The sequence below is a fragment of the Neolamprologus brichardi genome, chromosome 10 (assembly GCF_056152115.1).
Source record: "Neolamprologus brichardi isolate AB-2024 chromosome 10, ASM5615211v1, whole genome shotgun sequence".
NCBI classification, from domain to species: Eukaryota; Metazoa; Chordata; class Actinopteri; order Cichliformes; family Cichlidae; genus Neolamprologus; species Neolamprologus brichardi.
Window position 1 is genome coordinate 5,869,281 of NC_142113.1, and position 26,239 is coordinate 5,895,519.

Consider the following 26,239-nt stretch of genomic DNA (forward strand, 5'->3'; position numbering starts at 1 on the left):
TGCTTAATCACTAAAGCTCATTTACTACTTAATGCTCCTATAGCTGTGTTTCCACACAAAGTCCAGATCATAACTGATCTCAGAGCGACTGCAAGACGGCAGTAATTTAAAGGATGGATGTAAACAGGCGACATGCTTTATGACAGCGCTGTCTGAGATGAAAGAGAAGCACGATGGCTTTACTTTGGTGTGTTTTAACTTGTGGCTTTTTTTTTTTGCAAGTGCTGCTTGTCTTGTTTGTCCTGATAGAACAACACTGCTTGGAAAGCATATAATCTATATTGTAAAAAATTCATGGAAGCTGCAGCTTTCTTGTGCTGGTTCACTCTGCTCTCTGGTGTAAATTTGTGCTGAAGGTATTTTCAGCACCAATTTACACCAATTTAGAGACTAGATGTTGAGCTGAGTTCACTCAGTTAGATACTTTGGTGTGAGCCAAAGAAACAAATATTGTGCTTAAAATGATGTATGTGTACTATAGTTGTCCTACAGCATCAAGCTGTGAAGGTTTTACATTAGTAGTCATTTTCAGCATCGCTCGTCTAGCATTACATTTAATCACATGCTGTTCTTCTGACGTTTTTCTCCACCGTGTCCACAACCTGTGATCAGCCCTGTTATTCTGTAAGTGACATTTAATATAGAAAAAATGTTTGTATTTAGACTCCAGAGATAGTGAAATTGTATATAAGGACAGCATCACACAACTCTGTGAAGAGAAAAAAGCGTAACACCAATAGGTTTTCTGAGAATGTCTTCATGAATGTTGGTAACAACATCTTTGACTGAAAGGGGAGTTTCACTCGTCCGGCCCACTAAAGATCAAAGCTAGCTTCTGTGGTTTAGACCTCGTGCCCTAAAACACTGCAGATTTTTGCATTGCATTCTTAGAGGCACAATCTGATATCCTCGTGTTGGTGTTGTTCCCAGATCATCATACTAAAGGTTGTTCCAGGATCAACATTGCAAGTGACCAATCAGAATGTTGTGATGTCATACTTTTGTGACTTCGGGAAAAACCGGCGTAAAACAAAAAACTGTACTTAAGCTGCGAGAAACCGCCTTTGTCCGCCGATCAACGGACCCTAACCCTGACCCTAACCCTTTAATAAACGCTAAGCAGAATTGATATTGTCCTTGCAACATTGGAATTTCATAAATGCACGAATGGGTTGGTGCGCAAAAGAATAACGTCACAATAATGTGATTGGTCACTTGCAATGTTGAACCTGGAACAACATTTTCATGATGATCTGGGAACAACACCAACACAATGATATCAGATCATCCTTCTTAGAGGGTGTTTTTATTTATGAATTATTGTTAAGAAAACAGCATTTAACATCTCTCTCAAACATACCTTATATTATTTTTATTTATGCAGTGAGCCAAGCAAAGCCACTATCTATACTATATCCATCTGCTGAGGGCAAGCCGCCCTCATCCACTGTCCTTGATTCTTCTTTTGCTTATTCAGACACACAAAGACGAATGTTTTCTGCTTTGTTTTTAAATGATTGACTATATATATAAACATTTTGTGACCTCTCACATTTATCTTGTGGCCCTTTGGTGTGTGCAAACCCCTCACTCCCCAGGTTGGATTCCTCAATCCAAACTAAATCCCATCCATTGTATTCCTGGAGCTTTATCACTTGTAACTTAACAGAGGAATGAAATCATTGTTTGCGATGTGAGATGCCACATGTAACAGACTGGTGCGTTTGCTCACCCAGCCTTGTTTTGGATATCAAAATGGAGAATAGCTCCGGAGATGCAGCCAGTCATTTCCTAATGAGCTGCTGGCAGGCTGGCACTGCTTTGCCTGTCCAAAATGAAAACACTGCCAGATAATTGGCCAATTTCATAACTGGGATGCTTTTTCTGGCTTAAGCTTCTGCGAATTAACGAGCTGACCGTCACAATATCACGGGTCAGTTCAAATGAAAACAAAAAAACTGAAAGTGATGACACTACAGGAAGCTAATGATGCCTGCCATTAGCAGGGAGAACTTTTCATTGTCACAGTGAGCTCCGACATGAGCTACGCTGTCTGCTTTGATTGCATTGCATTGCAGTTGGACTGAATAATATCTGTTAAATATATTTATATTTAAATACATGCAATGCTTTAGATAAGATAGCATTGTACTGCATCTCTCCCAATTCTTCTGTAAGCAACATTTTATTTATCTAGCAACAAACAACAATTTGCTCTGTAAGGATAATATATCTTCCAATCAGACGTTTGCTGTTCTGAGCACATCTACCAAAGCATAGGACTATGGACTTCACCCATTCATGCAAGCACATTTTCTATACGTTATTTTCTACATAGGTGCTTTGATTCTGACATTCACACACATTCATACTTTGTTGGATGCATCGGAGAGAAACTTGGGGTTAGTATCTTGCCCCGGGGTATTTGGCATGCAGACTGGAGCTCAAGGCTAACAACCAGTTATAAGTTTCTCCTATTGACCCTTCTACTGCGCATAATCGGCATAAACAGAAATATTAAATAGTTTGAAAAAATAAAAAAAAAATATGACTTGGAAAATGTTGTTGGGGCGATCGTGGCTCAAGAGTTGGCAGTTTGTCTTGTAATCGGAAGGTTGCCGGTTCGAGCCCCGGCTCAGACAGTCTTGGTAGTTGTGTCCTTGGGCAAGACACTTCACCCGTTGCCTACTGGTGGTGGTCAGAGGGCCCGGTGGCACCAGTGTCTGGCAGCCTCGCCTCTGTCAGTGCGCCCCAGGGCAGCTGTTAAAAGTTACAAATAATATGAATCCAAAGAATGAGATAAACTGTGGTTATTTTCATACTCTCACTGAGTCAGTCGAAGCTGGTGACTAATCTTTTTTTCAAATGAGTCGTGACTCTGACATCGATGAATGAGTTGCTGCAATGAAAGAAACTGTTCAGTCTTGAGATGTGACACAATGTTTCACAGTGACACTGATCTGTAATGTTTCTCATTGCTCTGTTTGGTTGAGGAATCCATTTCTGAGTTCAGATTGGGCTTTTTTTTCCTTCATGAGTGTGATAATCAAAGTTTGTCTGCAACTCCTAATAGGTGAACAACTTTTAGAGTTAGTCTAGGACAGGTATTAACATGTGAACTGTTTTTTTACATTTGCTTTACAAGGCTACTTCTACTATTTGGAATCAGTGCCACTGGTATGAAAAGGTAGTGGGGATATAACATCCAGTTGGTATAAAGAACACAAAGTCAAAGAGGTGTTTTCCCCAGTGTCTGTGTATAGCACTCATATACTTTACTGGATGCTGCTAAGCTTACCGGCATCTGAATCTAAATATGGTCACTCCTAATTCAGTTACATTCAATTCAGTTGTATTTAAATTGCACCAAATCACAGCAACCGTCACCTCAAGGTGCTTAATATTGTAAGGTGAAGCCCCTACAATAATACAGAAAATGACCCCCTTTGAGTAAGCACTTTGGCAACAATGGGAAGGAAAAACTTCCTTTTCATAGGAAGAAATCTCCAGCAGAACCAGTTTCAGGGAGGGGTGGCCATCTGCCACAACTGGTTGGGGGTGACGGGAAGGAGACAAGACAAAAGGCATGCTGTGGAAGAGAGCCAGAGATTAGTAATAAGTCATAATTAAATGCAGAGTGGTGTATAAACACATGGTGAGTGAACAGGGGTGAGAGAAGGAGAAATTCTCAATGCATTATGGGAATCCCCCGACAGCCTTAAGTCTATTGCAGCAAAACTTAGGGTGGATTCAGGGTCACCTGACCCAGCGTTTACTATAAACTTTGTCAAAGAGGGGAAGTTTTAAGCCTAATCTTAAATGTAGAGGGTGTCTGTCTGTCTGTCCAAATCCAAGCTTAGAGCTGGTTCCACAGAAGAAGGGCCTGGAAGCTACTAGTCCAGTCTAGAAGTAATAAATGCATGAACTAGTTTTTCAGCGTCACTCTGAGACAAGATATTTCTAATTTCAGAGATATTGCATGGATAGAAGAACACAGTCCTACATATTTGTTTAATGCATGCATTGAAGGACATCCTGCTCAAAAGTGACTCCATCTGCATAACAGTGAAAATGTATACTACATCTTTTAATGATACTGGCTGGAAGCATGTATAATGTAAACAGAACTGATCCACACACTACCAGCTAACACTGTGTCTTCAAAATGCTAGAAAACCTTTAAGTACAGAAACCAATACTAATACTTTTATCTTAATCTTTTATATACACGTGACATTTCTGTTTGCAAATCCAACTTTTGCCCTGAATCTTTTTGCACTCTCAGGAAGGTCATACCTAAACTAGCGACCAACTATTGTTTTGTTTGTTTGTTTTAAAAAGGAAATCAAAGGAAATTGAAAAACTTTAATCTAGCATGAAATATTCATGAAGCATATGGTGTAAATGTATACAGAGAGTGTGATGAACCCTATCTGCCCTCTTGAACACAGGCTGGATAGGTGCGTACTGTCATGACAGCATCGTCACAGAACTGAGGAAGAGGTAATGGAGCCAAAATAATGTCTAACAGCAGTTGCATGAACAGCTGTAAGGTTGATTCATATCAGCTGTTGCATTTATTGAAGAGGCCGTTCTAAGCAACTTCAAATGTGAACTCCTTCCCCCAGACTGCCCACCTTTGCTCTTTGGCCTGCCCAGCTGGTCCAAAGCTCAGGCTAACAGGTGAGCAGAGCACTCATTGCTCCAACGACCCATTACACACAGCCTGTTTAACAACTGCCAATAGCTCATTACCTGCATGGGCTCTTTCACAGGCATACAGTTTTAACATAAACTGCTGACTCAGTGCTGCTGTGGATGGTGGGCGTGAGGACAATTGCTCACAAATGTTTAACGCTTTTTTCCTAAATAACCAAATACATTTTAAACAAAGCTGAATAGTTTGTAATCATTTTCCCAGAGGGACTCTGTCAGAAGATGAAGGCGACACTAACTGTTAAAATTAAACCTCCCCCTATTCCCTCTGAAACATTATTCCCCCTCATGATCCAGCCTTGGAGACCATCCCCCAGTGGCCCTCATTCACTCAAACTTCAAACCAACTGTCTCCCTCAGAGTGATGGGCAGGGGGGCTATTGTTTTGTGATCAGCCAGAAAGTCAACACACAAGAGGATAGTCTGCTTTTGCAAGACACAATCACCAGCACATTATGGCTGAATGTTGTTCCTGGGGTCGCTGCATGTCCCTGGTCATGCAGGAGGTATCATAAATAAAGAGAGATCCAGGAGAGTGAAAGAAAACAATGAGCCCCCAACCCCCTCCACCACCTTCCCTTGCTTCCAGCACTGTCTCTTCTCCCTATCAGCCACAGGCACATTGTATGTCAGAGGGCAGGGTGGGGAGAAACTGAAGGAAAGAGCAAGTAAGTAAGGCTAGGAGAGGAAACCTGGATCTCTGTAAGCCTGGTGAGTCCTGTCCTGGTCATTGTTGTCATCATTAGAGACAAAGAGACAGGAGACAAAGGCAGGATGAGAGAAACGGGGTCTGGCAGTGGTATATATATAAACGTAAATAATGAAAATAAGATTTTGTGTGTAATTCTTCTTGCGCTTTCTGCGTCAATCGTGAAATTCATAAATCCAGGTTGGGCTGGTTTAGCTGTGATAGCGCTGCTGCACGGGGACACAGGTAATCCAGCAATAATTTTCAGCGAACAAGGGATTGTGATTTCTCCCCCCGTCAGGGAAAGAGAAAGCCGAAATCATCTGTGAAGGGCTTTCTTCTAGTGCAGCGCTGCCTAGCCTACAGCCAAGCAATGTCCTTGCTTTCACAGGGATAAAGCCGTCTCTGACAATGATGGGAAAAAAGAATTGCTGATGGAGTAGAAAGAGGCTGAAGTGAAGCAGTGATGAAAGGGATAAGGCTGAATTCGTGTGTGTAGGTGTGTGTGTGCGACAGCTGAATAGTTGCACCTTTGTGTCTTTTGTGCGTCTTTATATGTCGCTGTGTTCCCATTAACATAGCTACATTTTTTAAATGTAATGACCTTAACTAATACTTAATATTTAAGGTTAAGTTCTGAATCAGTGGAGGTTTTCTAGCACAGCACTTATGTATGTTTTTGCAGTAACTTCTGATTCATATGTCTTAGTCTACCCTCTTACATATATTTCTTTTTTTCCTTTTATGAAATACTGTGAAAAACCTATTAAAAAACTTCACATAGAGACACAGCTTCCGTCCTCACACTCATCAGCATACTAATGATGACTAATGATGAAGTGGGTTTTGAACCTGAACAAACAAAAGACTTTTAAAGCATCCATGTGCGTTGGGCTGCCTCATCCCTCTCAGTCTTTTTTATTATTCCACTATTTGGCCACAGAAGCTGAACGTCAGAATTCTTCATGGTTTAAAAAAGGTGAAATCTTTTGACTTCCCAAATTGGACTGGGAAATTACGCGTGTGCTGAGGAAGCTGCCAAATTTACAGTAGAACATTAAAGAGAGGTGAAGTCAATAACACTGATCATCTCATTACGGTCCAGTGACTTGCTTGGAAGTCTTGGGTTCTGACGTTCATGTAAATGTGAGCTTGATATCTACCATCCATCTAAACATCATTAGAGTCCAAATATACACAATCATTGTCCTGCCACTTCTAATTGCAACAGCCTCCCCCATGAGGACAAGGGGAAGCCACAACCAGAGCGGAGCGAGGGACAACACAATGTGACTGACAGTGAAGCACACATTACTCATTATGTTAGTATGGTATGGTAGTACATTGCATTAGAAAGTAATTTGTTGCACTGCTTAGTACATTACTGCTGCATTACACCTAAAATGTACTGTCCCATAATTACCATTTAACAACATAAAGCTATAATACTACGCACCATGCTGGTCCTAATGAGGACAGAAGCTTTAGTGTTTTAGTTTTAAGCCTGCAGCAAATGTGAAAACGAGCTCAAAGAGCGCTTCAACTGCGACGCTGATTGAAAAGTTACAGGTAGAAGCTACAATGCTGTATTAAAGATCAGAGTCTGACTGTTTGCCTGGAGAGAGCCCACATTCAGCTTTAACATCACTCTGGGTTTTTCCCTACTTTGCGTTAACATGCTGTCTTTGCAGATGCACAAAAGTCAGTGTGGTGTTATCAGCAGCTATCACTAGCCTGGGCTTATTTTACCATCACATTCTTCTCCTTCTATCCAATGAATTTAAACTTAATGCCAATTTTTCCAGCCCTCTAAAGTGTAGGTCAGCTGACTGTAAGGCAAGTAAAGAAAAAAGGTACTTTGATAATTGTTTTTCCGTATCTGCTGATCTTCAGATATGCACAACCTATGTAGCTCAAGTAGTACCTCTAACTTTATTAAGTGATTAAAAAATGTGTAACATACTCATCCCCATCTCACTGGTTATCTGCAGGAAGGATTTGAGGACTGTAGATGACCTAAGGGATCTGCTGCTAGCATCCAGGTTTCAGATACCACTGATGGGTCAGAATTGTTTTGACAGTAAGATGGGGATTCAAGCAACACTAATCAGGTGGTTTTAATGCTTTGGTTTATATGTGTATGTAAATTCCTTCATTCAATTAGCTCCCAATGAGTTCTCTTGGGGAGCTAATTGGAAATATGTTAGCATAAACCTCTGGTACGTCTTCATTATTGGAGCTTTCATAATCAAGACCGTCTGGTACTCACGGAAATGTTCCTCTGTACTACACTTGCCAAGTCCAGTCATGTTACTGTGATAGTAAGACAGGACCTATATATGTTGAATGGCCACATCTCACATCTTGGGGCTGGTCCTAGCAACAACAACCAATAAGATTTTATTTTTCACAAGACAAGGTAAGGACACTTAGAAGATCAGTTATACAAATAGCATAAACATAGCCAGCTACTGTATGTGTGACAAACTTTGATCAAATCAGACAGGATGACTGGCCACCACAATGATCACCTTCGCCTCCAACTTGTTGAGTGACACACATCATTTGTATATTATTGCAATATTTGTATAATGCCATTTTTTGAATAGTATATGAATAAAAAATGTAAATGACTGACGTTCTACTTTCCACCACATGGTAAATGCTAATGCAAAAACAAACTTCTTCAACATGCTAACGCAGTTAGTATTCATACTAACAGTGCTGTCATGATATGAAAATGTCAACCAGTCATTTCCAGCTGTTTTCCCTTTCGAGTGTTTGGACTAAGCTCTCACTCGTTATCTCACGTTTTCCGCCTTGAGACAGTAAGGCTTAACCCTGACAGTCTATTTGGGGGTTTGAGGAGGAATGTCGGTGCCTTTTTTCCCAGACTTTTTACATTTGTTCATCAGACAAGGAGAGCGGTATGGAATCGAAGAAAGCTTCTAAAGGGACCTTAAAGGCTTATTCAAACTGGAGATGAGAATAATAAGAGATTATTGCAGCATGCGTGCCTCTTAAATTCATGTATTTGTTGGTTATTTGGAGCTCAGGGTTTCATAGATCTGATTTCAGTTCCGGTAATAAAATTATCTCTCTTCATCACAATGTAGACTCCCGCTATAAGTTTCATAGAGAGAGAGAAAAAAGCTATGTAAATAAAGAGAAAAACAAATGGAGACAGAACAAACTATATGTAACTTCTGGCAGCACGTTTAAACCTTACAACAACAAAACAGCAACAAATTGACACATAATACATTTACTTCAACCCCAACATCCTGAGGGAATACTTATTTAACCCAAGCGGGAAACTACATTATGAAATTAAGTTTTACCATCAGCTACATATATAACATACGTACAACTAGGGATGGGTATCGTTTAGGTTTTATCCAATACCGGTGCCGAAACGGTGCTCTAACTGGTGCTTAAAGAATGGAGAACACAAACTTTGTCCAAAAACCTCTTATGTTTTTATTTTTAGCAGTCCCTTTTTTTCTGCAAAATGATAACCAAGTTAGCCTTTTCTGTTGATACAACATACCTCCTTTGGTTGGAACTGGTGCTTAAACAATGGAAAACACAAACTTTGTCCTAAAACCTCTCATGTTTAGCTGTTTTTTTTTTGTAAAAAGATAACAATGTTAGCCTTTTCTGCAGCTATAGGGCATATATGGTATCACTCTATCAAACTAGAAGACAGCCGCATGTCACTACGACGGTGTTTATTAGTTCACCTTACGTGCATTAATGTAATAACGTGGTTAGCCTACTCAACGTAAATTACATGCGAACAACATTAAGCTACTCACGCAGAGAAGAACGGCTGCTGCTGCATCATCATCCGTCATCATTTCTGCTACACTGGCAGGGCTAGGGGCCAGGACTCTCCTCTTTGGGTTCTTGGGGGATGTTGCTAACTCCGGGTCCGATAACAGGCACCACACCCGCAGTAGATGTGCTCGGTGTGAGGTCTTGCAGCAAGATATAAAATATTTAAAAAATGTTATGCATCGCCAGGTGTTTCATCAGATTCGAGGTGTTACCTCCTTTGCACAGTATCACAGTATCAGGATAATAGCACTTGTTGCAGGCTGCTGAGTTTGCATCTTTTGCTGTGAAGTACAGCCAGACTTTTGACCACTTCACCTTGGGCATTTTAATCTGTAGCTCTGCTCTAAAAGAACGTACGTACCTGGGCCCGCTTACTATCCTTGGAAAGGTAAAATGATTGGCTAGAATCTAAAGTGTATCATTCCATACCAGTTGGTGGCGGTAATGCACCTTTCAGTTGTTTGCCAACCGCCAATACAAATGTAAGGAAGAAGAAAGTGTATCACAGCTCAGGAAAAAAAAGCACAGAAATAAAGCACCGAAATGTGCGCTGCTTTTCGGTCTGGTTACTACCGGTATCCGGTGCCATTACCCATCCCTACGTACAACTGAAAGCACTTGGTTCCACAGTTTTCAGTGCACTATTTCTACAGAACATTGCTCTTTATCTGGTTGACTCATTCCTACTGATGTGTACTAGTGACCTCTTTTTCTAGGAGATGACCTCCCAGCCATCCATGCATCCTGACAAACAGCCTGGACTGTTGTCTGATCAACTGGAAGCTGGAACTCCACCCAATATAGAAGGCAAATAGAGAAAATAGGGCAAGTAACTAGTGGTAGAATGAGGGGTGACATTATATGTGTATACAAACTCAAGAAAATACTCTGACCCATGTGTCCTTTTTCTGGTGGGACTGTTCTCAGTAAATCTGAATTGTCCTGTGGTCTGGAAGGAGTTGTTCCAGTCTTCTTCTAAACAGTTCTGCTCATCTGTGACCGTAGGTAAAGCTCACGTACAGTATCTTCATAGACAGAGTATTAAATTATTTTGCATTAATTACACGTGTATGCCAAATTTTCATGGGAATGTTTCTAAATGAAATATCAGATGATGTATTTACAAAAAAGTAAAGAATCACAAACTCGTGGGTCAGTAATCTCAGCAAACCACTGCAGGAGTTACAAACCAACTAAAATGTATCCAGAGCTTTATTTGTGATGAAGAAACCTGAAGAAATGTAATCAAAGAAAGCTTTAAGACCACAATCAACTGTGAACACTGCAGTCTGAAACCAAAGTGGTCTGAATAGCATTGATCCTCCCTCCTGATTGCACATGTGCTCTCATGCTCTTTCATTTTCATTCACAGTGACCTTTGACACAATGAAGGTATACTTACAAGTCTTATTTGATCTGTCACTGGAGGCTAAGACTGGCAAACAGTAAAAGGCTACCCTTTTAGTGGACCACTGTGATATTGTATGCACTCAGCATTGTGCTATAGTTTGCCATCTCCCATTAAAATGAGAATGTCTGCTGTGAGTGTTATTTTGCTTTATTAGATCAATTTTCGGTTCTAACAAATGAGCTAGCTGTGTATATTCATGGTGTAATTACTTTCCCTTTCCAATTTGCCAGACAACACAGCTCTGTCCTGGAAATATAATGGGTTACTTTGCATGAAACATAGCTAAAGTAATAACAGAATATTAGCTTACCTCTCCACAGGAGTCCAGTGAGATGGGGGGTCAAATTCAATGCAGGAGACTGGCAGTCTGTTTGTAATCACTGTGTAAAATCTAGCATTGTCTGATCTGTCTATGTGTGTGATTACTGCTCCCTGGAAGTGGATATGATGAAACAGGACTATGAAATGGCAAATTATTTCAGGTTGTAGTCTCTAATTTCAGTCTCACAGATTTTGTTTTTGGCTTCCTGGTTGCATCCTCAGAAAGATGTGATCTGCAGCTCGCTTTACAGCAAAATTGGTTTCATAAGCTTTTGTGTTTTTTTAAATCCTTTTTAGACTTTTAAATTAATAATATCCAATTGAAATTACGGAGAATGATTATTTTGCTATTTGGAAATACTACGCATGTTACTGAATCACTGCCTTTTCTTTCCTTCATGTAGTCCTGCTGAAAATAAGGCAGCTAGCTGCTAGGCATGAATGGCTTCTGTCACACACCGTAACAGCTGGCCGGGGCTGCCTGTTAACGCCAGGTGAGAGAAGGAATGGAGTCGGAAGAGCTTGTATGTGGAGGAGAGACAATTTTGTTCAGGCTCTCTAGGGTATGTGTGTTGTGGGGAGGGCCATAATTGCAGTTGCCACTTCACCAACCCATCTCCCCGCTACCCTGCCACCTCGCAGCCCCAGTGCAGAATGGGAGAATTGGAAGAGTCATTTCATCTCACAGGAAAGGAATGGTTGGGAGCTCTGTGGGGTGGGGAAGCAGAGGAGGCTAAATTACAGAGCAGCACAGTGCACTAGCCGGCTGTGGGCTCTGACCCTCTGTCCTGACACCACTTGGTGCCTGAGAAAAAGACTATTTTGAACAAGGTGCACATCTTCTCCCAGAAACTGCAGAGGTCGGGCACAGTAGCATCCTGCATAACTTCATACAATCCTATACTGCAGTCATGTGAAAACGGCATTGTTCAGTATAGAAACAGAAATGTCTTTTTCACAGTTTATTTGCAAATATATTACTAAATGTATTAATAAAAGAACAGCAACAGTTTAAAGTCATGAACAACACTTGTTACTACAAGCTTTGGCTCTAAAATTGACCACATCACAGTAAGTCCAGTCTTGTCAGGTCAGGTAATGCCATTCATTACTTGCCGTTATACCAATAAGCTCTCTCAGCTAAACCACAGGTGGGGGCATAGGAGGTCTCTGCTACACAGCCAATAGAGACAACAAACCAGAAATCTAGACACCAGACATCTTTGACAAAGTGAGGAGCAGCGAGCTTGTTGTTGTGTAGGAGAGAGCAATAAAACGGAATATCATGATGTGTCAAAGATAAGACATTGTTTAGTAACAATAGGCTGAATTTTATTCCAGACATTTTAGAAAACAAGGAAATATGTTTCAAGCCTGTCAGTGAGGAAAGTGATGCATCAGAGGCAACATCAATCCTCAAAACACCTCTCCAGTGTTCTCAGGAATCAGTCGCTCAAGAAAAGAAAACCATGGTTTAAACTACAGCCACAGCTGTTCCAAAACCCAGTGGAAGAGATTAAGTAAAGAGGAGAGGAGAGTGACACCAATGCTGTAATATATTTCAAGGTTTGCTGAAGCTCTTATGGCTTAGTGCCAACACAAACGCAATCAGGATTCCTCCATGTCCTCGTCATCTCACAAATTGAAAGGACAGCCAAGTCATAAAATGCAAAATTGTTGTCCGTCATTCAAAATAACCGCTTTTATTACCCATTTTGGTCCTTCATCATAACCAGTTTCTGCTGTTGGTGACCCATTCAGCTACTGTCTTCAGAGAGACATCCACACAGCTTATAGTACAAGTGCCAAACCTCATCCCCACTCATTACAGAATACAGTCAGTATATGAAACCCACTGGATGGTTAACCCCAGCAGATAAACAAGAGCTTAATGTTTGCTTTGACACCACAATCTGCCCCTCTCATCATAATGTGTGCTGGCAAACAGACGGGACGCCCAGCCCTGTCATATACCCCTATCAGTTCGTATATATGCAGAGAGCGTTGGAGAAAGCAGAAGGTGCGTCTCGCTTCACAGCCCTAAAATTAATGGTTGGGGCGAGGGGTGGGGGTGAGGGTGGGGGGGTGCTCTCAATATAGAGTGATGGCAAAGAAAGAGGTCTCTGAGAAGAAGTGGAGATAAAGAAATGGATTCTTATAGGAGCAGAGACAGTAGAGAGACAATAGAGCTCTAGTCTAAATGGCAATCCACTGGATCTCTTGCCCATATTTCCTTTTATTCACACTGTGGGACTGAATCCAAGTTGAGAAAAGCCAGCAAGAGAAACAGGAAATTAGTTGCCCACCTAATAGCTGGACTGCTTTACCACCTCCCCCTCGTATTTTTCCTCTTTTTTTCTTTTCATCCCTGAGGGAAGTTGGATAACAGCCATTCCCATTGAAAGGTGGATCAATAAAGAGATATATTGTCATCTTAGAGCACCACCCTCCTAATCAATTAATCTATACTAGAATTCGTTCATTGGATCCTCTTGAGGGGGTTGTCCTCTTATTACCCACTATGAGTTTAAAAAAAGGTGCAGACATATGGGGGTCTCATTACTAGAAATGGAGAAGAAACCTTGAAAAGGTTCAAATGTCTCGCTATAGATGCAGATGATAAGCATTTAATGGCATTTCAAGGTAACAGTGATTTCACCACGAGTGGGTCTGCCTACCGAGATTATAAGCAATAGTCTTAATGACTTATTCTCCCTGCTCTGCTGCATCATCAGATATAGGGGCATATGCATGTGATTCAGAATGTACAGAGTGCCACTGATTCCATCTTAATAGTCTGTTGTTTTCTGCTTCAAGTTTTGGCTATTTCCAACTTAAAAGTGTTCTCTCGAGGTTAGCCTTTCAGGGATTTTAAAGGTACTTTAAAAGATGAACTTGCATTGTTGAAAAAACATTTTTAGCTTTAAATCAGAGCTCAAGTTTGGGGCAGCTAAATAGCAAATATTTTAAGCATTTGCACATTTGCACTTAGCCAATGAATTCACAGAAGGTTAATCTCTGACATCAACAGCTGTGGGCGTATATATCTGAGAGACTTTTACTTTCCCTGTAATTGTAGGCATGCAAAACTGCTCCTTGAACACTCCCAGCAATATCAGCACTGCCATCACTGTTTTTATACATTAATGGTGATTTATAGCCAGGAAGGAAGTGGTTCTGGTAGAGGATGTTGGCCATTTCTCTGTGGGAAGAACAATACATCAGTTCATATGGTCTTTTAAGCACGAAAATAAGGAAAATCTTGTTTGCCTTCCAGTAACGAACAGGAAAAAATTATGTTGGCAAATTCGAGAAAAGAAAATACCAAGGTTTGCCATGTGTAGCGCTCCATCTTTACATCAAAAGGTCATAAAATTAGATGAGACGACCCAAGAGCAAGAGATAGAGGAAGGCTGTGAAATAAAGATAACGACAAAGAACTAAAAGTACACATGCAGCTAATTTAAAAAGCAGGAAGTAAAACTAGGTTTAAAAAAAACAAAGCAAAGCAAAACTATCCTTCAAAGTTAAACAATAAAACAGTACAACAAAAACTGTAATTGGCAGCACAACTCAAAATATAATAAGAATGCTCAACTCAAAAACACAACCACACCCTGGGAATATCATATCATGTGGACTATCAGTGTCTCAGTGTCTACTGTGTCTTTATTTGTTCAACTCTAAAAGTGGAAAACTGGAACACAATGCATATTCAATTTTCAATTCAATTCAATTCAATTTTATTTATATAGCGCCAAATCACAACAAATGTCGCCTCAAGGTGCTTCATAGATACAGAGAAAAGCCCAACAATCATATGACCCCCTATGAGCAAGCACTTTGGCGACAGTGGGAAGGAAAAACTCCCTTTTAACAGGAAGAAACCTCCAGCAGAACCAGGCTCAGGGAGGGGCGGGGCCATCTGCTGCGACCGGTTGGGGTGAGAGAAGGAAGACAGGATAAAAGACATGCTGTGGAAGAGAGACAGAGGTTAATAACAGATATGATTCAACACAGAGAGGTCTATTAATACATAGTGAGTGAGAAAGGTGACTGGAAAGGAAAAACTCAATGCATCATGGGAATCCCCCGGCAGCCTACATCTATTGCAGCATAACTAAGGGAGGATTCAGGGTCACCTGGTCCAGCCCTAACTATATGCTTTAGCAAAAAGGAAAGTTTTAAGCCTAATCTTAAAAGTAGAGATAGTGTCTGTCTCCCGAATCCAAACTGGAAGCTGGTTCCACAGAAGAGGGGCCTGAAAACTGAAGGCTCTCCCTCCCATTCTACTTTTAAATACTCTAGGAACAACAAGTAGGCCTGCAGAGTGGGAGCGAAGTGCTCTAATAGGGTGATATGGTACTACAAGGTCATTAAGATAAGATGGGGCCTGATTATTTAAGACCTTGTATGTGAGGAGCAGGATTTTGAATTCAATTCTGGATTTAACAGGAAGCCAATGAAGGGAAGCCATTGGCTTCCTGTTAAATCCAGAAGCCAATGGCTTCTGGATTTGATGAATATGATGCGTTCTTTAAAAACACAACAATAAATCCACCTATTGTACTTACAATGGTCCTCTACTAGCCATGTACTGGCTCCTTAAAATGACCCCCTATTTTAAAAGACACAAAGAAAGACAGCCCGTTCTCACTCCCGAGGCGTAACATGCCGACGTTTTGTCACGTCCCGGGGCGTTCCCGGGGAACGCAAAAGGAGACCTTCTGCGTTCTTATGGTACGCGGCGGGTTATGGCCGAAATCCAGTGCAATGACGCTCCCGCGGTAATAGACGTTCCAGCCCTGTATTCCAGCCCTAAACCTAACCTTATCCCTAGCCCTAACCATAACCTTTTTCCTGAGCTTAACCAGGACTTTAATGATGTTAAATAGCGTGTTTCTAAGCGATTTGAAGAAAAAGAGCAAACATGTGTAGATTGAGTCCATATGGTTCTCATATTTCCTCATTTTTTTCGAGGTCCTCATTTAGGAACGTGGTGGGTAGCCAAAAACGTAATATGTTGACGATTTGTCACCTAGCTTAAAATGTTTCGCTTTGGGAGTGAGAACGTGTTGAAGAAAGAACAAAATATGTCATTTTCCATTTAATGGACATCTCCAAGGTCATTTATTGTTCTGTCCTCAGAGTCAGTCACATCTATAGACATCCTTGGAAAGGAAGTAATACATTCCTATGTGACACTCCATGAATCATCAGGTTTGACCTACAACAATGCTGCTTAAAGAAGAAGGATGAAGCCAAAAGAAATTGTATATTTTTAAAGAATTAATCTGTCTCCATAACTACTCGATGCCATTGGGACAGCTTCATATACTGAAAGCACTCTTTAGAAAACCCTTCATGGTGATAAGTGCAAGAGATTAATTTTCCTTAAAATGACAAAGAACTGATAGTTTGTTGTTTGCATCCCACATGCATGCAAAATGAGCTCTATCTCATCTTAAATAAATGAATAGACTTTTAAATAACAAGTCTCTTTCCTTTTGATTATTTTGGAGTTTATATGTAAATGATATGTGTGTGGTTGGTCTGAAAGCCTTATTTGGTTTCCATAAATTGATGTTTGGGGGATGCTTGATATTTCTCATTCTTCTGAAAGGCATTTGAAAGCCATTTAGAGTGGAACAGTTAAACATCCTGAAGAAACAGTGCAGCCTCGGCCAAAAGAGGGGAAAAAAAGATCCTTCATACAGCATAGGCTCCTTTCACTTAAAGTCATTAGCTTATTTATAAATGTAGGCTCAGCTGCCCAGTGCATTACTGAATATGACAATACGTTTGTCTTGAAGCGTGCTTGCCATGTGCTGAATTCAACTCTTTCAGTGGATCTGTTCTAAACAACTGTGGAAACACTCTTTTTTATTTGGATTGACATTTATTGTTTGTAGATTCCAGAGACTCTGTTCAAACACTGGCTGGTCTAGAGGTAGGGCAATGAAAAGTCTCCTGCCAACCAAACCATCAATTAGCCTCCATATATTATAGAGGCCGTCTTTTCCTATGCTGCCAGGAATGCCAGGAAATGTTTTAATGCTGGCATTTCACAAAAGTTGACTCTACGTGGCCTTTACAATGCTTTCAAATGAATAGCAAAAATTATGCCCTTTCCACACGCAAATCTTTGTGCGTGGAAAGGGCAAAACTCTGTGGTCTATGGCTCAGCTGCAAATGTGTTGCACAGCACCAATCCACACTGATGGGCTGTCATTGTAATTCAGTTCCTAATGTGGATAATTAGTCTGAATTCATGGAGTGCTTGATTCCACTGACAGCTATGCCAAATGTTTGATGAAAGCACCAAAGTAGCGGCATCAGTCACAGACAAACGGAAATGCGTTTAAGTGGAGGGCCTCATCATGTTTTATTCAATCACAGAGCAATGCTCAATTAATCAGTTTCTGCAATTAAATTAAACATGTACATGCATAAAACATGAAAGAAATATCAGGGGTGTTTAAGTGGCGCTTGCTTCTCATAACCCAAAAAGAGAGAATTTATTTTCAGCCCTCTGCAGCAGACACTGTGACCTTACTGGTGTGGAATTATTTCTATTTCATGCAATGCTGAGAACGCAGCGAGACAGAATGTGTTAAAGCTCAACTTAGTATGCGCAGCTTGATGCAAACCACCATTCAATGCATTTCTATAAATGTCAAGAGCTGTGTGTTTACCAGGTCTTTCTGACCCCTAATATTTATTCGGCTCAACAGCACTCTAGCCAATCATTCCTTATTGCAGAATTGTGGCTTAAGTCAAGTTTCATTGGCTGCAGTTTGTCGTATCTCCTGGCACATGTAATATTGCTTTTCGCTTTCCATCAGTTGCAGGCAGAGCCTGTGCTCAGATAAATAGTGACATTTTGCAGCAGTGTGGGGGGCTTGTTTGCATCTTTTAGTGCCTGAGTCATTTCTATCGCCTTATTTGTATACATAGCATCACAGTCGGCACAATCAAAGGTCGTACACATGTAAGAGAAATTTGCATTTGGATTCAAACTATTGCCAAAATCATTTATGCCTGTGTGTTTAGATAACAGCCATGAGATAAAAGCTGACATTTGCGCCTCATTGAGTATTATGAGAAAAAAAAGGTGGTTTCTGAATGAATGCAAAGATCATGAATCTTTGCAGCACTACGTTAGCCTTCATGCTCTTCATAGCGTATTCAAGGATGCAAAATATTCATATATATAACTAGATAGATGTAAGATAAATTGTCCAAGCTGTCTTTGATTGCATATTATACATCTGGACTTTTTTGAACAGCATGGTGACTTCTTCTCAGTGCTGAGGAAAATTCACAGCTTGAGTGGGAAACATCTTACCAGCGCATGGAGGACAGACAGACAGACAGAAACGGAGTAACAGAGACAAAGTACAAAACTGTTTGGATTACTTGTGGGATTCTGTATTGGTTACTCGTCTCTAATCTTCATCTAAGTTACAATTATAGCCAAAATACAATCTGACGAAACACTGACCGTATCTACTTTTCATGTCCAGATCAAGCACACTGAGTAATCACTCACAGTAATGGCTGAAAAAAATAAATAAACAAGTAAATATTTCCACTAGTAACTTTTGCTATTTTATTATTAAGCAGATGTTATGGGAGTTACGAGAAGGTTCACAAACGTTTTGCTTCAACTGCAGTTGCCTCTGTTGTGTCTCTAAGACCCTAAAGTTTATTTAAATCTGAATTTAACATAAATGACTAACTGGTCATGGTCCTATAGTGTTTTGTTGGTTAGAAGGTATACGAACATTACATACATAGCCTGACAAGGTTTCACTGTAATGGTCCCTCGGAGGCTCCCGCAACATACGCATCGAAATTGAGCGCACTGGCCCTTTAAGAGAATGGTACTGGGGTGGTAAAGTTAGTCGGAATTAAACAAGGATCAACCGGGGGCGTGCTGAGTCTGCCTTCAGCATACTGTTACAGCAGGCTGGAGCTTTTGTCACAGCTTAACTGAGATGTGCTTTTGTTAATAGTTTAGATTCTCTCTCTCTCTCTGTAGATAGATAGATAGATAGATAGATAGATAGATAGATAGATAGATATTCCGGAGTCAAAACTATTAGATGAGGTGCATAAAAACCCTGACAGGTTGAATGATTTCTGTAACCAATCATTCGCATTTTGTTAGGTCAGTCAAGACCTGCCGGCTCCACTGGCATTAACACAGCTGTTTTTTTAATATTCATTTTCCAGTGATTACCCTCTTAAAGATATGCTTCTCTAACTTATCAATTTATAATATAGCCGTAGGCATTGCATCAGGTTGCTTCATCAGAATTTTATTTTGAAAGCACAAGCGGAAGCCGGTAATGCCATTGTGGCCGCTGTTACCGTGGTGCGTTTCGGCTCCGGGAGCGCACTGTTTGCTGCTGAGGCTCAGTGCTGGTGGCGGAGCGACAGAGAGGGACGGAGCAGTGACACACATGGAGCTGAGCTTTTAACAAAGTGGACGTTTCCTCCTGGTACGATGACTCCGGCTACTTTGGGGCTGTTTTTCTACAGGACTAAGCCCTGATGAATGTTTCTCCTCTGTTAAAAACAAACAAAAAGAGGAAAAAAACGGGACTCATTGACCGGGCGCTGCCTTCCCCTCACTCTCAGCCGCCCCTCCGATCATCACCTGCGGCTTGCTTTGTACGACACTAAGCGCAGATTGTGCAGAAGCGTTGAGGGATTAAAGTTTGAACTTGTGGTTTATTTGTAGAGCGGCTGAGATGCTGCCTGCGGAGTCCGCTGCTAGTTGCTGACATTTCATACCATAGGCTGGCGCTCATTTGTGGGTCTGTGTGGAAATTATAAGTGCTGCTGCTGCTGCTTGACAGCCTAAAGACTGCCACCAACCTTATCTACCTATGTGCACATTTGTATAATGGAGTACCGTCCGGCTCTGGTTCCCTTACTGGTTGTATTTTCACTCGGAAGTTTGGCATATGGTAAGTTTTAAATTGCTTGTTTTGTGGTTATGGTTAACAAATAAACAAACAAAACACTTGTACAATGTCCGTTATAAAGTTTACAAAGTTACTATTTCACATCAGTCAGCTGATCTTGTAGGAAGCCCCCCTTTATGTCAGCATTTGTGCATAAGTGAGTAATCCTCCTAGATGATGTCACTTAAAAGGCCACTTAGGAACAACAGACAGCAGAGTAGCCCATATGCAGCTTTACTGTGTGACCTGCCCAGGGGATACTGGATTATCACCAGCATCTGCTCCCCACAGAAATCTGACTTTGCTGGCTCATTTATCTCCAGCATTGGGCCCATTAGATGAACTATGGACACAATGCAACTGTGAAACAAAAACCCTTCAGTTCCTTCTCCACTACTGTAAGTGAGTGTGGCAGGGTTGAAAGTTTGAGTCCCTCTGTGGACAGCATTGCTAAAAAATGCATGCTTTCTTGCTACTGTACAAGGTTAGTTGGAAAAAGCCTTTACCAGCTGCTGCTGCGTGTAAAATGTTAAGCAGCTCCTTTATGTCCCAGTCTGTGTGGTGGAGAGTACCAAACAGTGTAGGTTTAAGTGTCACCGAATCCCTGGATATAAATGTATGATGCACAATATTGGCTTTTGTTGTTTCATGACTCTGCCTTCAGACGTATGCATATGGTGCTTTTGATTCCAGCTTTCAGAAGCGAAATCTGCCACATACGCACACTACGAGTCATAGTATGGCTCTTTCTTGTAGACATCAGACACCTCTGGGATGATAGAGATATGTTTAAATGAGACTGCTGGATCCTCAGATCCTCCATCAATCACACGTGTTTAACTGAAATTGCTGCCAGTTGGCTACAGGCTCTTTGTCAACATGCATTCATGTCTGTGTTCAGCACAGATGAACCTCCATGTGCGATGTACTAAAGCAATGTTTTTTGACACAAATGGGATGATATCGTTTGTGACAGTGTGGTGTCTTTGGGCCCAGCCCCACTGCTGAGACTCGCTTTTACAAGCCTGTAAACATTGCCTATGAACTCAGCATCTGTGAAAGTGCTCCTTCACTGACTCCAGATGCTCCTCTGGGACGATAAAGGCTGGATTAAAGCTGCTTATTTTCACTTTAGCAAACACATGGTGAGTTTAAAAAAAAGAGAACTGTACTGTTTTTAGCAGCAGACTTTTTTCCCTCTCTGATACTGTTATACAAAGTGGCATAGATTAAAAGGAAGAAGAAGCTTCAGATCAGTGCCAGCACAGATATATGTGGGGAAGAAGATGCAATGAAGAAGAGTTTAGGAATGATTCTCCATCCCTCGTCTTCGTGTGAAGGGGCCGTTCATGCGGAGCCAGAGTCACAGAGTCTGGTCTCAGACTGTTTTTCCAGTAATATGACACTGGAATCTGCCAATCACCGCTGTCACTATCAGTCACCACGATGACCTCAGGAAACTCTCCTCCAATGACTGTCAGTGACTCATGTGTTTACAATGTACTTTATTGATGTGACTTCAAGGCAGGAGCTGAAAACAGCTGCTTTGTTGCGATGTGGATGTCCTCACCAGACTAGTTGCGAGATGAAATAGCCGACACCAAACCTAGATAACCACTCTGTAATTACAGTCTGAGCACACAGCTCAATTTCCTTTAGGGAGGGAAGTACCGTGGGGTGTAATGTGGCTGAAATAGCACAATTACCGAGATGGCCATTGTTTAAAACCCTTTCTTCTGTTTCTGGCAGTTGTGCATTTTGCGCACAAGGTTTTTCAGACATGCTGTCAGCCTCAATGAGTTACAGTGGAGGAGGTTTGGAGGGGTTTAATGGATTGATCAAGGACAGTTTGACAGGAGTTATAACTGCTGCTGAGATTGTATTGAGACGTCTGAGTAGTCCTCTTTAAAGTTGGGGCACAACCACTAGATCCTGGTGGCAAAAAGACCAGTTCACTCTAAAACCAAAACCACGTGAATGACTAAAGTAAAAAGATGTGTATTTTTATTTTTCCGAATTTCTAAGATGTGTCCCACAGAGATGAATGTGCTGTTTGAAAAATGCTTTTTGCACAAACCCATGGACGTGCTAATCGACACTGATACAAAACAGTTCTTGTGAATTCTGTTGGCAGTCAGTAACCAGTACAGTGTTTCAAAAACGAGACAGCACCGTTCCATTTAGGTGAGTATTCAGATGGAAGCCCAGCGCGAGACTTTTACCAGCTGCACTCCACATTGTAAACCTAGATTTACTTTGTTATTTTTATACGTTACAGTCATCACCGCCGACTGGAATGGCTCCTAACAGCACTCCAATATGCAGTAGCTCATTTTGTTTTTTGCTTTTGGAATATTGACAACATTCGTTTTTCTGCAGAAAGAAAAAAAGACACAAAAAGCTTTGTAGTCATTTCCGAGAACAAACGCGCACTCGCGCAGTGAGCGTACCTTCCTCCTCCCTCCACCTGCCTGCCCATCTGTTCTGCACAGATCAATTAGGCTGTCAATACATTCAAGCATGATGCACTGAAATGAGGCACAGTGTAGCATTCAAGCTACAAGAAGATCCTAACTTGCGCCGGTTGAAAAATAACACTCGAAATCGGGGCAGGGAACTAAACCTCCTCCTCCTGTTGCCTCAGAATCAGCAGCGTTAATCATCCATCCACTTTCTGAATCTTATTTGAGTAGTTTCGCTTTTTTTCAAGCTGCTGGTCAACCAGTTCTAGAAATGAATAATAAGTAATGCTGAAAAAACATGAGGTGAATTTGCGTATGCTAGTCGTTGAACAGCCGCTCATTATGTTTACCCATGGTAATAGAATTTCACAGTCACAAATATCCATTACACATCAGATTGACTGCACCTCATGATGCATTAATAACAAGTTATTTGTGTACTGGGCTGTAGTAAATAAACAAAAGCACTTTGTAAACATGTCAGTGGGGTGTTTTTGCTCGTTCATCTGCAAACTAAGGCTTGCACTCCCTCTCTTAATGGCACTGTTTATTATCTATGCTGCATGTTCCTACCACAGCGAGCCAAAATCAACAAACACTGAGCTCCTTCTTCATCAGGCATCAAGGGAAAGGACTTAAACTCATCTCTATTTAGCAGCGGGTGCTAACAGGACAAGTTAGCACTCCCTACTCCTTGAAGGTCTCAAGTGCAACTGCCTTTAGGGCCCAACACAGTATACCTAAGCTTCCAGCCTTGGGCTGCAGACAGATGGATTACCCCTAACATTAGATTTCAGACAAAGATATCCCAAGTACAGTTTTTGAATAATCATTTCACTTAATAAGGGAAATATATTATCCAAACCTACCTGCCCTCTGTGAAAAATAATTCTCCCTTAAATATAATAACTGTTTGTGCGAATTGCATTCAGGCTGGCAGTGAGACACAAATCTGAGCGCACAGCCCATTGTTAGTCAGTGGTGCTGACCTTCAGTTACTTGGATGAGTGACAAAACATTTCTCCCATATGAACACATTCAACTTAATGGGATTTGCTTATCTGGATGATTACCCATATGGAAAATATTTATATAAATCTTATAAAGTTTGTATCTGTCTTGTGTGAAACTTGTATGAAAAGCATACAAGAGTGAAAACAGATTAAGATCCCTAGAAAAATTATATAAATGAAACTTGTATGTTTTGGATACTTCCTAAAACAATATATGAAAGTGGCCACTTTCATGAGTAAATCATATAAGCCTTATATGATTCACTATATGAAGTAGGCCACATCTGATGCAAGTCTTTTATAAGTTTTTACTATTTCTTTTCCATATGGGTAAGCAGTGTTTGCATTGTTCTTACAAACACTTACACTCCTCATACTTTTATCGCTTCAGCGTCTGACTATCTGTCTAATAAAGGGTGAGGTCATCATGAAATCTGACTGGTGAAGCAGCCAGTCTGATTTCATGTTTATCCTGTTTATGTTATCTTCCGATGTTTGAAGCAGTGACATAACTCTGACTGCTGGAGAGTCAAAGAAAAAGCCCGTGGGTACTGCCACAGCTGTCAGAGCAGTAACTCAGTGCTGTGGATATATTTGTGAGTCTGGCACTCAAAAGCTCTGCATGAGAAAAAGCCACCTGATAATGGATTATTTTCTACACGGATGTGGCAAGGTGATGCCGTAGTTGCCAGAAACTGACAGCTACTGTTGATGATTTAATGGCAAGGTAAAAAACTGACAGGGACAACTTTTTTTTCTGATGACGGTGTCGATACACACATCGAGTTGGGGATAGGAGGACTTTGAGTGTCTCTATGGCTGTTTGTTTGCCCTGGTGGGTGATTGATAGCTATGCCTAATTGACTGACTTCTTTAATAAGCACCTTACCTTCACCTCAAAACTCTTTTGAATTTGTAGCACTTATAGAAGTGACAGCAGCTGGATGTTAATCCAGCTCTTGCTCTTTACAGTTTTTCCACTTCATGACTTAATGATACATCAGGACCAGTGTTACTTGAAATGTCCTCAACAGTATGTCAAGGCTGCATTTTACCACTTAAATAAAGGGTCTTGGAAATGTGTATCATATATGATCGAGCTAATTGCTACCATGGTCTCATGAGCTGTTTTTTTAATAATACAGGCACTCTCCATGTAGATTATTTCATGTTTGACTAGCAAGTTAAGAGTCAGTAGAACAAAATAAAATCACGCACCATAGTTTATTTTTGTCATGTTAGTGATGTCGTGGATCCTCTTCAGGAAGTCGTTGTCTCGACCCTTTCGTCCCTCAAAATACGATGTGGTGTGATGTGTGTTTTCACAGAGATAGCAGCCAGCCTGCACATTTGTGTCTGTTTGTATAAGGGGACACACATCCAATAGGGGCTAATCTTGAAATGTTGTGGGACAGGAAACCAGTGGCATTTCCTCACTGATGTGTTTGGCCACCCACAACCATCCTTGTTCCTGTCTTGGAGTCCCCTCGAGGATTTCCTCTTTGACACGACTGCGAGACTGCACCTTCGTCAGCGATCACTAATGGACAGATAATTAGAGATAATGAACAATCGCGCCATCATCATACTGCCTTTCTGGAGCCAAACCATCCACTAACTATCTCCATGCTTATATTTCCCACCCACCTACCCGCGCTCTGCGCTCATCACAAAGAGCACTTACAGTGAAATGGGATGAAGTGTGGGAGTTCAGTCACCCAATACAGTTGCTGTTCTCGTCTTCTTTCAAAGCTTGAAACCGCTTTGGTGGAGTGAGCAAAAAACAAAATCAATGATTGTTACCATCGGGCTGCTGGAGCTCCAACTGACAAGGTCTGTGATAACTTGAAGGATGCTTGGCTGAAAAGAATAGTTTAGCTGAAACATCCCCCACATTATTATGATTATTCATAGCAAAATGTCAAAGTAAACAGTAGAAATGTCAATTTTTAAGACATTTCACAGCCCTTCAGTCTTGTTTCTGTAGGTGGAAGTAAATCGAAGCTTAATCAACTTTCTAGTCTCTCAGGCATGTTGCACCAGCAGGAACATTTTTAGTTGGAAAATGCTCGCTTCCTGTTGGAGCAGAAAATGCACTTTGCTCTCTAGCTTCTGCCTGGTCAGCACGAACATCCAGCTCATACAGGTTCTTCACCAGAGGAAGAGGCTATACTCACAGGGCCATTCTCACTCACATTTCCATGATTCCTGCTTTTCAAAGAAAGGAGCAGGACGAAGCAGCTTCGGCCCCTTTCCCACCAAACTGTTCACGGCCAGAGACAGTATAAAAAACACAGAAGTTCCTTTTCCAAAGTTGACCCCACTCATTTAGATGCTTAGCATCAACACGGGCTCAGTTAAAGCCACTTTGTATTGTCATGCAAGTACTTCATTTTATGTTCCCCAGAGGGTTAAAGAGTACAAAGCTGGAGGAAAAAACTGCAGCTTGCCTCGTTCGCTGCTGCCAGTTTAACTTTGAAAACACATTTCCAAATCACTTCCTGCAGCTTCAGTAAATAGAAGGTGGAGAAACTGTAAAACAAGAAATCTTTACAAAGAAAAATAGGAGAGGAAAGGGAATTACAGCATCTTCTTCACTCCTCTGTTCCCTCTTTAAAGATTATTACGCTCCCCCTGTTAGCCAGTCAGAGGTACTTTTATTTCAACAGAAAGACTTTTTCTAACCAGAAGGAGCAGACTCTGGAGGGAAGGACAGTTATCTTGAGCGCAGTGTGAGGGTTAGCTCGTCTTAGGCTTAATTTGACTTGCTAAGGCAAAGCCTGGGTTAATCTGTCTTCTTTACCACAAATCAC

General features: G+C 41.1%; 1 protein-coding gene across 4 annotated transcripts in view; it reads left to right on the forward strand.

Moving 5' to 3' along the window:
- robo3 (roundabout, axon guidance receptor, homolog 3 (Drosophila)) overlaps positions 1–26,239 on the forward strand; it is a 167,354-nt gene that overhangs the window by 53,845 nt on the left and 87,270 nt on the right. Inside the window, exon 1 of one of the 4 annotated variants that reach the window (XM_087847114.1) lies at positions 19,393–19,954. The exons of the other annotated variants lie outside the window; for them this stretch is intronic. Within the exon in view, the coding sequence (XP_087703240.1) occupies positions 19,891–19,954 (64 nt within the window). The 5' untranslated portion in view covers positions 19,393–19,890. Of the gene's footprint in view, positions 1–19,392; positions 19,955–26,239 lie in introns of those variants that run through there. 4 annotated transcript variants of the gene reach the window in all.